Source organism: Sciurus vulgaris, assembly GCF_902686455.1.
Source record: "Sciurus vulgaris genome assembly, chromosome: 5".
NCBI lineage: Eukaryota > Metazoa > Chordata > Mammalia > Rodentia > Sciuridae > Sciurus > Sciurus vulgaris.
Window position 1 is genome coordinate 70,641,979 of NC_136465.1, and position 13,621 is coordinate 70,655,599.

Genomic DNA, 13,621 nt, shown 5'->3' on the forward strand with positions numbered 1-13,621 from the left:
AGAGGAGCTTGGGAACATGGAGTCACAAATGTGCCCACATGTGCCTTCTTCTCTACACCCACTGAGCCCAGTCATATTTGCACACCATGCATCACCAGTGTGGGGATGGCCAGGAGGGGAGCGTGGTGGACTGGGAAAGTGTGGTTCTGCCCTGCACGTGTGAGGCCTGCCCTGGAAGGGCTGTGGTGTGGCAGTCAATGTTTATGGACTGGTGAATGATTGTTCCTCCTTCACGAGGCTGGCAGATACGCTGTATCATGGGCTGCTCTTTGGCATCCTGGCCACAAGTCATTTTGTGGTCCTTTTGGGGGCTGGTCCTCAGGCTTTGTTCCTTCTGGCAGCCTCAGCCCCACGTGGGCCCTCTTGGGGTTCAGAACTTGTCTCCACCTCCCTTTTCAAGTCCCCACCCAGGGTGCAGAGCTGTGGGTCAATTGGAGACGATGGAGAGAACCTGTCTCCTGAGAAGCTTGCCCTGCGGCCTACTGCTGTCAGATGTGGGGAGTCCAGATGGCCTGGGAATGTGGGGGTTGTGGGGTGTTGGGGGAGCTCTGTGGCTCTGCTGACCTCTTTCCCTTTCCCCCAGGCAGAGGAATGAGCCGTGTTGGGACAACAGCACAAGGCAGACCCAAGTAGTCCTGGGCCCTTACTCTGCAGGGACTGGCATTTCTCAGCCCCCTGCTTGGGCTTTGAGACCCATGCACAGACCCCAGTCTCCTTCCTCCAGGGCTGGGCCACCCTAGAGTCCACAGACACTGAGATTAGAGTGAGGTCCTCAGAAGAGCAAATGCCCTGTGCTGAGGCCAGGCCAGAAAGATGGTTGCTTCAACCCAAGCAACTTGCCCCTCCCTGGACAAGAGGATACCAAGCCTTTGGTGCAGCCTGTGGGAGGCTGGGACTGCTGGTGAGTGGACAGGAGCTCCTGTCTCAGGGCCTCAGCCCAGTGGAGGGTGGCATGGAACTGTCCTCCATCTTTATGGGGTCCCCCTTGCCATGGACTCTTCAATCCCCATGTGCTCTTTGGGCTTTTGGTGATGAGTAGCATAGGCTGATAGGGGCTTTTGGTGAAATGGGGAAGGGGTGACAAAGTTCTCTGGAGAAAGCTGCTCCCCCCCAGATTGTATGATTCAAGTCTTATGAGCTATAGAGATGTGCATCTCCCAAACACTGTCCCTTGCACTTGACAGTGTTTAATGTTGTCTCCTAGGCCATCTTATTAAAGAGAATAACCCCATTCTGAAATAATCAAATGTAACTGGGTTGTAGATATGCAAATGCTTTACATAATGTTTATTTGGAGAAAAATTAGGCTCAGAAATATGGTGTGATCTCTCTGTCACCTATAAGCTGGTGAATTGGGGCTGAAAAGTGTAGTTGTGAAGACATAGAGAGAAAAAAATGGTCCCAAAGAGAATGACCAAGGAATATTGCCACTTGGCTTTAAATTATGTGCAAACTCAGTGGGAGAAAACAGCTATGGCTACCAGTCAAGCCAGTGCAGCTTAGGCTGGATTAGGAGTAGTAGAGCAATCAGAGTGTGGGAGGGTAAAGTAGTATCTTTGTACTCTGTGCTGGTCCTTCTGTAGCTGGAGTCTGACTTTCAGTCTGAGACAGAGATGAACAGTGGAGGGTGACTCAGAGGTGAAAGGTGTAAAAGCCCTTAAATAGGCTAGGAGGAGACTTGGGAAAGAATGGCGTTAGATATATGTTGTCAAATATTTAAAGGCCTGTCACACTTGTTCTTGGTGAGCTTCTTGGGCAAAACAAGAACTGATGCATGTTAGTCACAGGGAAGTGAATTCTTGGGTCAATAGAAAGAATTCTTAAGCAGGATTGTGCAAAAAGAGGAAGGGGTGCATGTTCAGACAGCAAGCACTGAGACCTGGGTGCCCAGCACGGTCACCTCCTGCTGTGCGGAGCTGTGATCCTCCTGCCTGCTGGGTGACTTTGGCAAAGCCATCTCTGTGACTTTGTCCCTTCATTTCCCTCCGTGCAGAATTGGAAGCATGATCCTGCTCTGCGCTCATTCCCAGTCCCGCCTGTCTCCCTTTATGGCTGTGAGAATGAATGAGCTGCAGGGGCCCTCAGAGGCAAGGGCCGTCTGAAATACAAAGTAGCAGCCCCTCTCCTGGAGCTGATATATTGTCTCTTGCTCTCTGCAGTGAAGTTCTTGGCAGGTTGGCCTCTCCCAGGGCGGGGCAGGTCGTTACTAGTCCGCGTGTCAGGCTGTGAAATTAAAGCCGTTTTGATTTTTTTTTTAAATTTTATATCCACTAATTTATTAAATGCCATTAAACTCTGGGCCTGTCCCTGCTCATAGAAAGCAGTGGAGAGGGCTCCTGAAAGCACAGAAGGGCTGAAGGTGGCAGGAGTGCCAGGGGCTGAGTTGGGGAGCCACCAGGGACACTGGTCCATCCAGGCCAAGTGTCTGAGGGGGCTGTGCACACAGGAGGCTGTGGGGATTAAAATGCCAGAGGGTGTGCAGGGCTCTGAGAGGGGCTGGGCCAGGGAGCAGGCGCCTCACTCCAGGTCAGTGAGGAGCTGGGGTGGGAGTGAGTGGCAGGAACTTGGGGGTCCCTGGGGTTCTAGGTTTGGGGAGGATGGGATGCACAGAGGGCTTCTTTTTCAAGGGGGTGTGTCTCTGGGTCTGGTCCTGTTCCCAGGCTGTGACCTGCACACTCAATCCCTCTTCTGTTTATCCATCTATCCATCCATCTGTCCGTCCATCTGTTGGTCCATCCATCCATCTATCTTTTGAACCAATATTTAGTATTCCAGGCATATTCTGGACCTTACGGTGGAAGAAAATGGATCAGCCATGAACCTGGGTCCTGGAAGACATCGTGTTTGGTGAGGGTGTGTCACATCTACACAAGGGTTGGGGGGCCTTGATGTGCCGCTCTGAGTCCTGCCTGGCCCAGGTCTTCCCCCAGGGGGAGCCACCTCCACACTGGTGAGAGACTGGGCAGCGAGAGGAGCTGTGAGTAGTGGTTGTCCTGAGCTCCTGCAGGTGGGGGTGGAGGCTCAGGGGGAGGGCAGTGTGTGGGCCTCATTGCTGGAGAAATGGTGCCCAGGTGGCACATATGTGAGACACATGGCAGAAGCATGTATTAAGACTACAAATCAATATGATTCAAACTGGTGATGAGGAGGAATGCTGTGGGGAGCTGAGGCTGATTAGCACTGGCTTAATAAGTGAGGAGTGTGGAGTGTTGGCTCACAGCCTCACACAGCCTGCCTGGGCCTCAGTTTACCTGCTGTGCTTGTGTTGGGTAGGTTCCAGGGAGATGAGGGAGACCCTTGGACGGCTTGAGGCTCCTCTCTCTGCCCCTTGTGCAGGGCCCAGACAAGATAACCCTGGAAAAGGGGTTGGAGGCAGCATGCCAAGCGTAAGGTGCTGTTCTGGGTCATAGGGATTTAACCGTGAACACACACACAAATCCCGGCCTTCACGGAGGCTCTGGGCAAATGCAAGGGTGGGAGTTATCTTCTCAAATTTGGATGTGGATTTCTTTGGAGCCCTGAATTGAAGCTATTTTGAAATGCCCTCAGTTGGGGAAGCCAGCAAGGGGAAGGGGAAGCTTGGGGCTCAGGAGTTTCCCTAAGCCTGACCCTGTTTGGAGAAGGGCACTGGTCAGGCCTGGACCACACCAGGGGTGACTGGTGACCTCGGATCAGTCATTGCTGACGTTGGCTGGGTCCCAATTCCCTGAGTCACCCTACCCCGTCCCAGATTCTCCAGCCTCGTACTTGATGATAGCCCGGTCATCATGATTGAGACAACCCTCTGGTTTTGGAAGGGAATTTTCCCGAATGCCACCAGCTAAGCTCTCTGGCACTGAGTTTTGACTGTGCCTCCCAGGCCTTGCCTCCCTCCTGTGCCTGGCTCTCTTCACATGGGGCCGCTCCCCTGCCCTGATCCTCCAGGCCCACCCCTGCATGACCCTCTCCCTGAGCTGTCCTCTTGCCCTCCCACCTGTCCAGGGCAGGCGTTGCTGTCCAGTTCTGCAACAGACCTGTTTCTGCTGTCCACTCCTCCCCCCTGCTCACAGCCACCTGCTCCTGCCCCAGCTGGAGGCTTCCAGCACTTCTCTTGTGTCGTGCATCCCCTTCAGAACCAGCCCTGTCTTTAGCCAGCCCTGATGGGAGCATACCAGGCTCCTCTTCCCATAGCTGTGTTCTCAAGGAGTTGACAGCCAAAGGGTGGGAACCTGGCATGGGGAACTCTATTGACATTTGGGGCCAGGTCCTTCTTCATTGTGGGGGATTGTCCTGAGCACCATGGGTGTTTAGCAGTGTCCTTGGACTCTACCCACCACATGCCAAGAGCATCACCAAAAATGTCTCGAGCCATGTTGCATGCCCCGCTGGGAGCAAACTGCTCCTGCCTGAGAACTTCTGGCCTCAGGGATGAGAGCAGTTTGGCTTGGACTTGGCTAGGCTCATGCTGGAAGGGACCTGAGCAATGATCTAGGCTAAATCCCACAGTTTAAAGGAGTTGGGCCTTGGAGAGCTACAGAATCTTAAGGTCACACTAGGGAGCAGTGTGATGAGAGGCATTTTGGAAAGAGGATACAGGCAGCTCTATGTGGGCCAGGAAACAGAAGCCAGAGGTAGACAGTGCTGCGGGACCTCGCCTTGGTGTGGGGCTGAGGTGGGTTGTCTTGGCACTCATCACCTGTCAGTTGGTGGGAGACACAGCAAGTGCTCACAGGTCTCCTGGGGAGGAGTCTGCCCCCAAGGTCAAGACACAGTCCTGTTCCAGCCTGGCTGTGTGGCCGTCACATCCTTCTTCAGTTTCCTTATCTGTAAGATTAAGGCCTGATCGTCATGTTTTCTTCTCTCCTGAAGGCTCTGCTGGTGTTGAGTCTTCCAAAACTGGGAACAGAGGGTTCATTTCAGCAGGAGACCCTGAGGATATGGGAGTGTGGCAGTGGGGATGTGTGTGGCATCACATTGCACTGTGCAGACCCTACTGAGCAGCAGACATTGTGTGAGATGCCCCAGAGCTGGAGGGGTGTGGCCTCATGGGAGGCAGGGAACAGGTATGAGGGCTTTGAGAGGAAGACTTGCCAGGACTTAGGGGCAGGCTGCTTATGGATGGGGATTGTTACACTCACAGGCAGCAGATCTTGCCTGGGATCAGCCTGGGGCTGGGTGGGACCTTGGTGAGAAGGGAAGCAAGTGTGGGGACAAGGCTCTGGCTCTGGCCCCCTGGTAGGCTTCTGGACAGGGTGTCTGAGAATCTTGTAGACCACGTCAAAGGATGTGGAATATGAAGCCAGAGGACCAGTTGAAAGAGATGGCCAGCCCCTGGGAGATTCTGAACTGTTGAGGTGTCCCAGAGAGAGGCTCCTGGGCATCACAGCAAGATTCTCCCACCCCAGGGAAATGGAGACCCCAGGGAAATGGAGACCCCAGCCAGCTTCCAGTGAGCAGTACCTTCTGGAAAAGGCTATGCTCTGAGGGCCTCCAGGCTCTGAGGCCTGGGGGCCCTAGGTGTCTCCAGTTGCAGGGTTGTGGGGGCATCCTGTAGCTCCAGGGGTCCCAAAGGTCTCTTTCACAGGCTCTTCTACCTGTGGTGAATATCTGCAGGATTTCAGCTTACTCATTCCAGGGTCCAACTTTTAGTCATAAATCTTCAGCCTGAAAATCATGAATTTTTCAGGGTATGATTAATGAAAGAAAAATTGAGACGGCAGCACAGAAACTGACCAGATTTGAAGAAAGTCAGAGTGACAAGTTAGATGGAGTTTCACATGTCAAGGGAAAACCCAAAGAGCGTCTGAGCCAGGCTGGAGCGCCACCTAGTGGTCACAGAGGATGATGGCATCATTGCCCCCTACATAGTTATGTGATGCTCGGTTTGGGTGTGTGCACTGGGCATGGGGAACCTTGACCTGGTTCCACCTGGGGCTGCTTTAGAGTGAGAGAGGTGCAGGGCCACTCTACAGTGAGTGGAACCCAGGCAGCTGCTCAAATTACCTAACTGATCTCCTCTGACTCCTTAAACCATCTGATTTAGTAACACATGGAAATATCTCCTACTTTTTTTCCCCCCATGCCTAGTCTAGGCCCCTCTTTCAGTTTCCCCATTTATCAAAATCCTGCTCATTCTTCAGAGCCCAGCAAGCCCTGTCAATACTGTCTCTCTCAAACTGGACCATTTTTCACTGCTTCTCCAAAACCACTGGGGCTGTCACCACCAGCTCTTACCCGTCACCCACAGTAGCTCCTCATTGCTCTCTGTCTGCCCCCTTCGCCCTCCAGGGTCTTTTCTCAGAACGGCAGCCACAGTCACTTGATCAGATGGTATCATTCTGCAGCTGTGGGAACATGCTGAGAACACCCACATTTACCTACCTGAGAGATCCTGTCTCATCTGTCCCCCAGCCACCCTGCCTCCTTCATCCCCTACCATGCATCACCTCACTTACTCTGTTGTAGCCATGTGGCAGCTTGACTGGCCAGTCTTGTTCCAACCTGTACAGCTTTTTCACTTGCTGTACCCTTTCTAGAGCATTCCTTCTCCACATGTTTCTGTGGCTCACCAGCCCTCTTTTTTAGCTTGCTTCTGAAATGCCACCTTTTCCATGATGCTTCTTTGACCATCCTGTACCCAGTGACTTTATATCTCTTACATATTCTTATTTCTCTTCCTGGTTTATATCATCACACAAAACTCATATGTCTTTGCTAGTGTCACATTTATATCCCCATAAGAAACTCTTCATGAATGTGTGAGGGTGCTGGGACTGTTTCCTGTCATTTTCCTAGTGTGTAGGAGGACAGGGCCTAGGACTTAAGAACTAGGTATCCAGTTTGGGTTTGTGGGCTGAATGAGTGAAGGAAATACTGTCCCTTCACTTTCCTGTGTGTGTGACAGAGCCCTCTCTGCCTGTGAGCTGCTTTGTCTTAGCCACATACATCTGTGTTTTGTCCCTTAACAAGAGAGACCCTTAACTTGGGGTCTGTGCTTGCTTCAGGGAGCCACAGCTATTAGTACAGTTCCTGGCACATAGTAGCTGCTCTGTAAATTCCTTCTCAGCAAATGGTGCCTTGCATTGGCCACTTCACATACTTTAGTTCACTTGAATCTGCCCAACAGTCCAGTAGGAAGGTAATATTATTTTAATTCAAGGTGTTTTCAAGGTCTTACAACCAGGACAGGCTGAAGCTGAGTTTGAAATCTGTACTCCCAAGCCATTACCATCTATAATTTTGCCTTGTGTAAAATGTTCTTGCCCTCCATCCTCTCCTCTGAACACCCATAGCATTTATTTGGCACTATTGGGTACTGCTGTAGGGTGATAGATGCTGTGTTTTGATTAACCCCAGCCAGCCAGAATGGGGGCCCCTGGAAGGCAGGTCTCTCAAGTGGCTATAGCTTTTGGTGGGGGGTGCTGCATGCTGTAGATAATGAATCTTGGTTGACTGATTCATGTCCCCTGAGCCAGTGCAGGGAGCGGGGAGTACCAGCTATGTGGAGCATAAAATGAGAGATGTTGAGATTTGCCACCAATGGAAGGGAAGCTTCCCCAGGTGGAACTGTTGGCTTTAGTCAGAGCCCAGCGGTGCTGGAAGGAGGGTCAGTTTTCGGGTCCATCATGCCTGTGGCTGGCTTAGTTTGGTGGGTGCCAAGGGTGGCCTCAGTGGGCCCCATGAGAGCTTTTCTTGCTCTGCCTGGGGAAGCTTGTTCTTTAGGCTTCAGAGAACAGTGGCAAATGGCTCTTCTGGTTGGGATAACAGGACATACCCACAGCAAGTTCTCATTCTAAGAAACCAGACTCTCACCTTCTCTCCCAACACTGGGACAAGTCCTCATGTGCCCCTCTGCTGGCCTCCTTCCGGGTGGAGCCTCTTTTCTGTCAAGTGGAATAGGCTCAATGCTTGTTCCTATCTAGTACCTTCGATACCTCTGTCTTATTTAGTTTGATCCTCAGAATGAACTGACGAGGTTCATGAATCTGGTCTAATCCCATTGACCAGATGAGGCACAGATTGGTGGGGTTTGTCTAGGTCTTGTGCTGTGGATCTGTGACCATAACCTGGCTGCTAGCCCTGCTGTCACCTGTTTCGTGTCTCAGGACTGGGGCTGGAGACAGACAGCCTTTACAGTTCCAGGGAGATGAATGCACGTGTGGGTCTAATGAGCTTTTCTTTTCTCTCCAGCTCTGTGGCTGCGGGCTGCTTGGAGTGGGCATCTGGCTCTCCGTGTCCCAAGGCAACTTTGCCACCTTCTCCCCCAGCTTCCCCTCGCTGTCTGCAGCCAACCTAGTCATCGCCATAGGAACCATTGTCATGGTGACGGGCTTCCTTGGCTGCCTGGGGGCCATCAAGGAAAACAAGTGCCTCCTCCTCAGTGTAAGTTGGGCCCCAAGTCCCCAGTCCTTTGAACACCGGTCTTCCTGTACTTGGGCCACTGAAATAGGCAAGGCCTAGAACATCAGCCAATGGGTGCCCAATCTGAACTCAGAGAAATTGCTTCTAGAATGTTCTGTGCCTGACCACACCCCTGCCCCTAGTTGCCCTTGGACTCCTGGTCTCTCTGGGTTTCCTTGGGAGGAGGCGCCCCTCCCAGACCTGGGATGTCCTGCCTGGTGCTGCCTCCCCACCCTCCTTATTTGTATCTGCCTACCCCTGGCCATCACCACTATCCTGTGCCCATGCCTGGACCTTTTCTTTTCAGTTTTTCATTGTCCTGTTGATCATCCTCCTAGCAGAGTTGATCTTGCTCATCCTCTTCTTTGTCTACATGGACAAGGTAAGCCTTCCAGCAAGGGAGCAGCAGATGGAATTTCATGACCCTGGGGTTAGGCTGGGACAAGCCAGGATTCTTCCCCTGGCCAGAGGACAGTGCAGACAGACTCTGCCTGTGAAGAAAGTGAATTGACCCGGGGGTTAGGAAAGGCAGCCAGGAAAGACCTGGATAGAAGATGAAGGTGAGTTTGGAGCCAGTTGGGGAGTTTGTTGCTTTGCATAGTCTTAGGAAATAGAATCCTAGTTACCCAGGGTGGTAGTAGACTGTCTCTCTCCCAGTGAGTTCTCCAGTTCTGGAGGTATGCAAGCATGTGACCACTTGGAGAAGGCCTCACACCTCACTGGGCGTTGGCCTGATGATTTGAGAGTGACCTGACGGAAACAAGGAGGCACTTTTCAGGCAACTCTGGTTGAGTAAGGTTAACAGCAGAGGGTAGCTACATCTCCAGAGACCTTCCAGGACAGACTGCTGCTCCCAGACTGCACCTCGGATTAGGAGGATGGCAGGAGTGAGCCCTAGCAACCTTCCAGGGCTGGGTGGTTTGCAGCCAAATTAGAGAACCTTTTCAGTAGTGTTACAGAGAATGGTTGTCTCAGCTGGTGGCCTCTTGGGCTCTGCAGGCCTTTTGCTGCTCTCTTCCCTATGTGCATATCTGTTTCTGGGTTCTGGAAGCGGTTGCCCAAACCACATAGAAAATTATAGGCATCACTAGGATTAGAGACAATAATTCTTTAGTTTTGCACCTGTGACAGGGAAGAGAAATACCATGGGGGGATTTCCGAGTCAGCCCTATTCTTGGTTCTTTATGAGAATTGTTGTCCTTTAATTCTCACAAAATCTTCATGAAATTGACATTATTATTCCAATAGTGCTGGTAAAGCAGAGGTGAGAGAGGCCACATTACTTGCTCGAGAGGTAGACACAAGAGCAGAGCAACTGATCTACCACCCTGTTTGCCCAAGGCATATGGGCAGTGTGTGGGGTGACAGGGCAGAGTGGCTGGTGCTGGGCCAGGTGGCGAGGGCGTGCTGTCTGCTTTCCTGGTCAGGTTGCTGGGGGCAGCAGATGCATCAGTCATCTCATGGTGCTGACTGAAGCCCACGGCGCCCCACCCCCATCCCCACTGCCTCCCCTCCCCCACCCAGAAGCACCCCTGCCCACAGTCCTAGCTGGCCTGGTAAGGGTTAGGGAGAGGAGCTGTGTCCTGGTCCCTCCAACCTGCGGTGTCCACCTTCTACCTGCCAGGTGAACGAGAACGCCAAGAAGGACCTGAAGGAAGGGCTGCGGCTGTATAACACCGAGAACAACGTGGGGCTGAAGAACGCCTGGAACATTATCCAGGCCGAGGTGAGGGCGCAGGCGGCTTCAGGCCAGGCCAGGTGGAAAGATGGGTGGTGCTGGCCCGGGACTGCAGGCTGCCCACCCAGGTGGCATTTGCCTGAACGAATGGACTGGGCATTATACCATGGGACACAACTGAGGAGTGATGAGGAGGTGAGCATGGGAGGCCTGAGGGAGCCTGAGGGAGTGCAAAGGCCCGAGCGAGCGAGCGCTAGTGAGTGACTTGGCCTCAGGGTGAACTCTAGGGTTTATCTCAGCAAAGATTTGCCCACACGGTTGTGCTCAGCTCAGGCAACAAGCTCTGATTCTAAGAGGAAAATAAGTTGATACTCACAGACATCCCGCTTTCAGCCTGGGGAGGGGTTGGCAGGTGGATCTGTGGGCAGCCAACTTGGGATGGTTGGTCTACACCACAGCCAGGATCTGGAGGTGCTGGTGGATGAGCGGAGGGCTAGAGCAGATGCTTACCTCCCCCAGGGCTCTACTGCAGCCCAAAGAAGGGCAAGAAGAAGGCCCTTTGGCTCCTGCCTGAGCCTCAGCATGGCTGCTTCTGTGGGGTTGGGGTTGGCCCAGGCAGAGGAAGGACTGGGATGGATGGGGCTAACTGTGGGGTTTCTAACCACCCCTTTCCATCCCTGCCTGGCAGATGCGATGCTGTGGGGTCACCGACTACACGGACTGGTACCCTGTCCTGGGGGAGAACACAGTTCCTGACCGCTGCTGCATGGAGAACTCCCAGGGCTGTGGGCGAAATGCCACCACGCCCTTGTGGAGAACGGTGAGGCTGGAAGTCGTGCCACGTGGTGGATGGCCTGGGGAGATGGGCAGGAATGGGCTCTCTGGAGTGGGCAGGGGGCACCCAGGGCTGAAGTCAAAAGGCAGGTGTGTGTGTCTGTACAGGAATGCACACACGTGCATGCTGGGCTTGCCATTGGGGGAGTCAAGGTTAAGGTTGAATGGGGTCCTTGGGTGGGATGGGGTCTGCTCAGAGAGAAGAGGACCAGATGGAGGGTCAGTAAGGGACAGAAGGTGTGAGTGAGGAAAGGGGCTGGTAGGGAAAGTGAGGTGGGGTCCCAGCTGGGGAAGCTCACGTTGTGCCAGGACCTTCACCTTGTGTCTCGATCCCCAGGGCTGCTATGAAAAAGTGAAGATGTGGTTTGATGAGAATAAGCACGTGCTCGGCACGGTGGGAATGTGCATCCTCATCATGCAGGTGAGGGGGCATCTCGAGGAGCCCCAGTTCACCTACACTGCACTTGAGCCGGAGGAGGGAGGGAAACACAGGGCGTTAGGTAGCCCTCTAGTGCATGGTGGGGGCTGAGGTCTGTCCGAGGGCTGTCATTTGGGCTCGGGTTGAGCAAGATTGAGCTTAGCACTGTGGGTGCCAGGTGTTGGTTGCCGATGTCACCTGATGTGATCTTCTCCAGTTGTGCTCGAGCCTCTCTTGAGAGCCAGAGAGAACACACACACACAGTCCCCTGGCCACCAGTTTTATGACTTGAGCAGTGGCACACTGTGGTGACCATGAAGCCACAGCTGCCCCCTTTCTGCCTCCTGTGCTTATCTGGGTCACCACTCCCTTTCAGGATTCAGGTCAAAGGACACAAACAAGTACTAATATGGTCCCAAGCACCTGTGTCCAGAGAGCTCACATCATGTGTGAGCTCTAGAACCAACCAGGCGACCTGGCGCAAGTCTTTGTCAGTGCTGCCAGCTCCTTCTTTCCCCACGGTCTTTCTTGGCTCCTGGGTCATGCAGGGCCAGGTCCCTCCTGCTGTCTGCCTTCACACCAGCCTCTGAAATGTTAGCTCTGATGATGGGCAGTGGCAGTGGTGTTCTGTAGGCATAGCCCTGAGCAGCTGAGTTGGAGTCCACCTGGGTGACCTCCTGGGCTCACGTTCCCTTCACCCCAGAGCATTTCCCCAGCACATTCGTGTTTAGTTCCCCTTGTGCTAGCTGCCCTGTGACATTCCAAGACTCACAAGGCTGAGGCTGCATCCTGGGCTGCCATAGCAACCACATAAGCCCTTTCCCCTTGTCTTTCAGATCTTGGGCATGGCCTTCTCCATGACCCTGTTCCAGCACATCCACCGGACGGGTAAAAAATACGATGCGTGAGCAGGCTGGCGGGGTGCCCCAGCCCCCACCGGGACGCTGTGCAAGGGAAGAGGATTTGAGCTTCGTCTCCCGCCTGTGCCCTCCAGACTGCCACCCTGCCCCCACCTCCCCAGCCTGCCCTCCCCCTGCCCACCCACCTCAGCCTCAGACTTCTCGGAGGGCGGAGGGCCCAGTGGGAGGCAGCACGCAGAGACCTAGGGGCATGGACGCCTGGATTCCTGCATCTGCGTATTTGCCAAAGACGACAGGGTGGGCTGGGGGACATGGAGGAAGAAGTCCCCAGCACTGATGGGTTTCTACCCGCTGCCCTTCCTCACACTGACACTTTGTCCCCAGGTGGGCTGGGGAGCAGAGCGTTACCCCGGGGGAGAGACTGCCCCTGAGGAGACCACTGCCGTCCATACTGCCCAGCCAGAGAGCTGGCCAGGGCGGGGTCTGACCGCCGCCTCCTGGAGCATCTTGCCCAGGCTTTTTATACCATACCGTGTAACTTTTTTATTTTATTTTACTCTGATTACGATTATTCAGGAATATTATCTCTCAGATAAGTTTAGGGTTAGCTTTTCTGATTTATAACTTTTTACTGTGTTGATTTCTTTAACGGTTTGAGTTCCTGCTCCTGTGGGTGGGGATGGGTGGGGAGATGGGACATCCATCCAGTTTCCATCAGGACACTCCTGAGGCTGCTGGGTGGGACGCACCAGGCTTTGCCTGAAATGTACTGAGAGGGAGGGGGAATGACTAGCATGTGGCCCCCTGAGGCCTGGCATCTGTGAATAGGGGCTCAGGAAAGGCAGGAGAGACAAAGCAGCATCATGTGCGCATGACAGGGCATCCTGCACAGGGACAGTGGCATTTGTTGACCAAGCCAGGGAGGCCAGAGCAGTGGCCGGGTGGGTGTGGGTCCTCTGGGGTGGGTGGCTGGTGAAGGGCTTTGCCAGGACAGTGGCTGGAGCTGACAGAGTCCTTGCACTTTTCTATGGTGAGCAGTTTTTAGTGTGGCCTTCTTCCTCCCTCTCCTCTGTTGGCCTGGGTGGCTTCCCCTCCCACCCATGCCCAAGTCCCATAACCCCTGTTACTTTCACAGACATTCCTGCTGCAGACTCTCGGACACATACCTCTAGTTCAGGAACTGCTCACGTTCATTCTCACATACCTTAGGAGACGGAAGCAGTCCTCACATTCAGCTGCTCACGTGGTGGCAGAGGACCCAGGCCCATCAGGAGGGGGAGGCAGAACTGGCACACATGACTGTCCCTGCCAGATTCATCCAGCTGCTGACTGCCTTGCTCAGGGTGAGGGACAGGACCGTATGGGCCCAGGACCATCTTCTTGTAGGGTTTCATTGCTGTCAGCAGATGGGTTGGTGGTCACCATATCTTGTGTCATCCCAAGGAGATGAAA

At 53.6% G+C, this 13,621-nt stretch overlaps 1 protein-coding gene across 5 annotated transcripts in view; it reads left to right on the forward strand.

Moving 5' to 3' along the window:
• Positions 1 to 13,334, forward strand: part of TSPAN9 (tetraspanin 9) — a 193,242-nt gene extending 179,908 nt beyond the window's left edge. For all 5 annotated transcript variants that reach the window (XM_079142014.1, XM_079142017.1, XM_079142015.1 and 2 more), the window contains 6 exons: positions 8,170 to 8,361; positions 8,687 to 8,761; positions 10,004 to 10,105; positions 10,746 to 10,877; positions 11,229 to 11,312; positions 12,146 to 13,334. In XM_079142014.1, coding sequence (XP_078998140.1) covers positions 8,170 to 8,361; positions 8,687 to 8,761; positions 10,004 to 10,105; positions 10,746 to 10,877; positions 11,229 to 11,312; positions 12,146 to 12,217 — 657 coding nt within the window. In that variant the 3' untranslated portion in view covers positions 12,218 to 13,334. The remainder of the gene's footprint in view (positions 1 to 8,169; positions 8,362 to 8,686; positions 8,762 to 10,003; positions 10,106 to 10,745; positions 10,878 to 11,228; positions 11,313 to 12,145) is intronic.
• Positions 13,335 to 13,621: the final 287 nt, after the last annotated feature.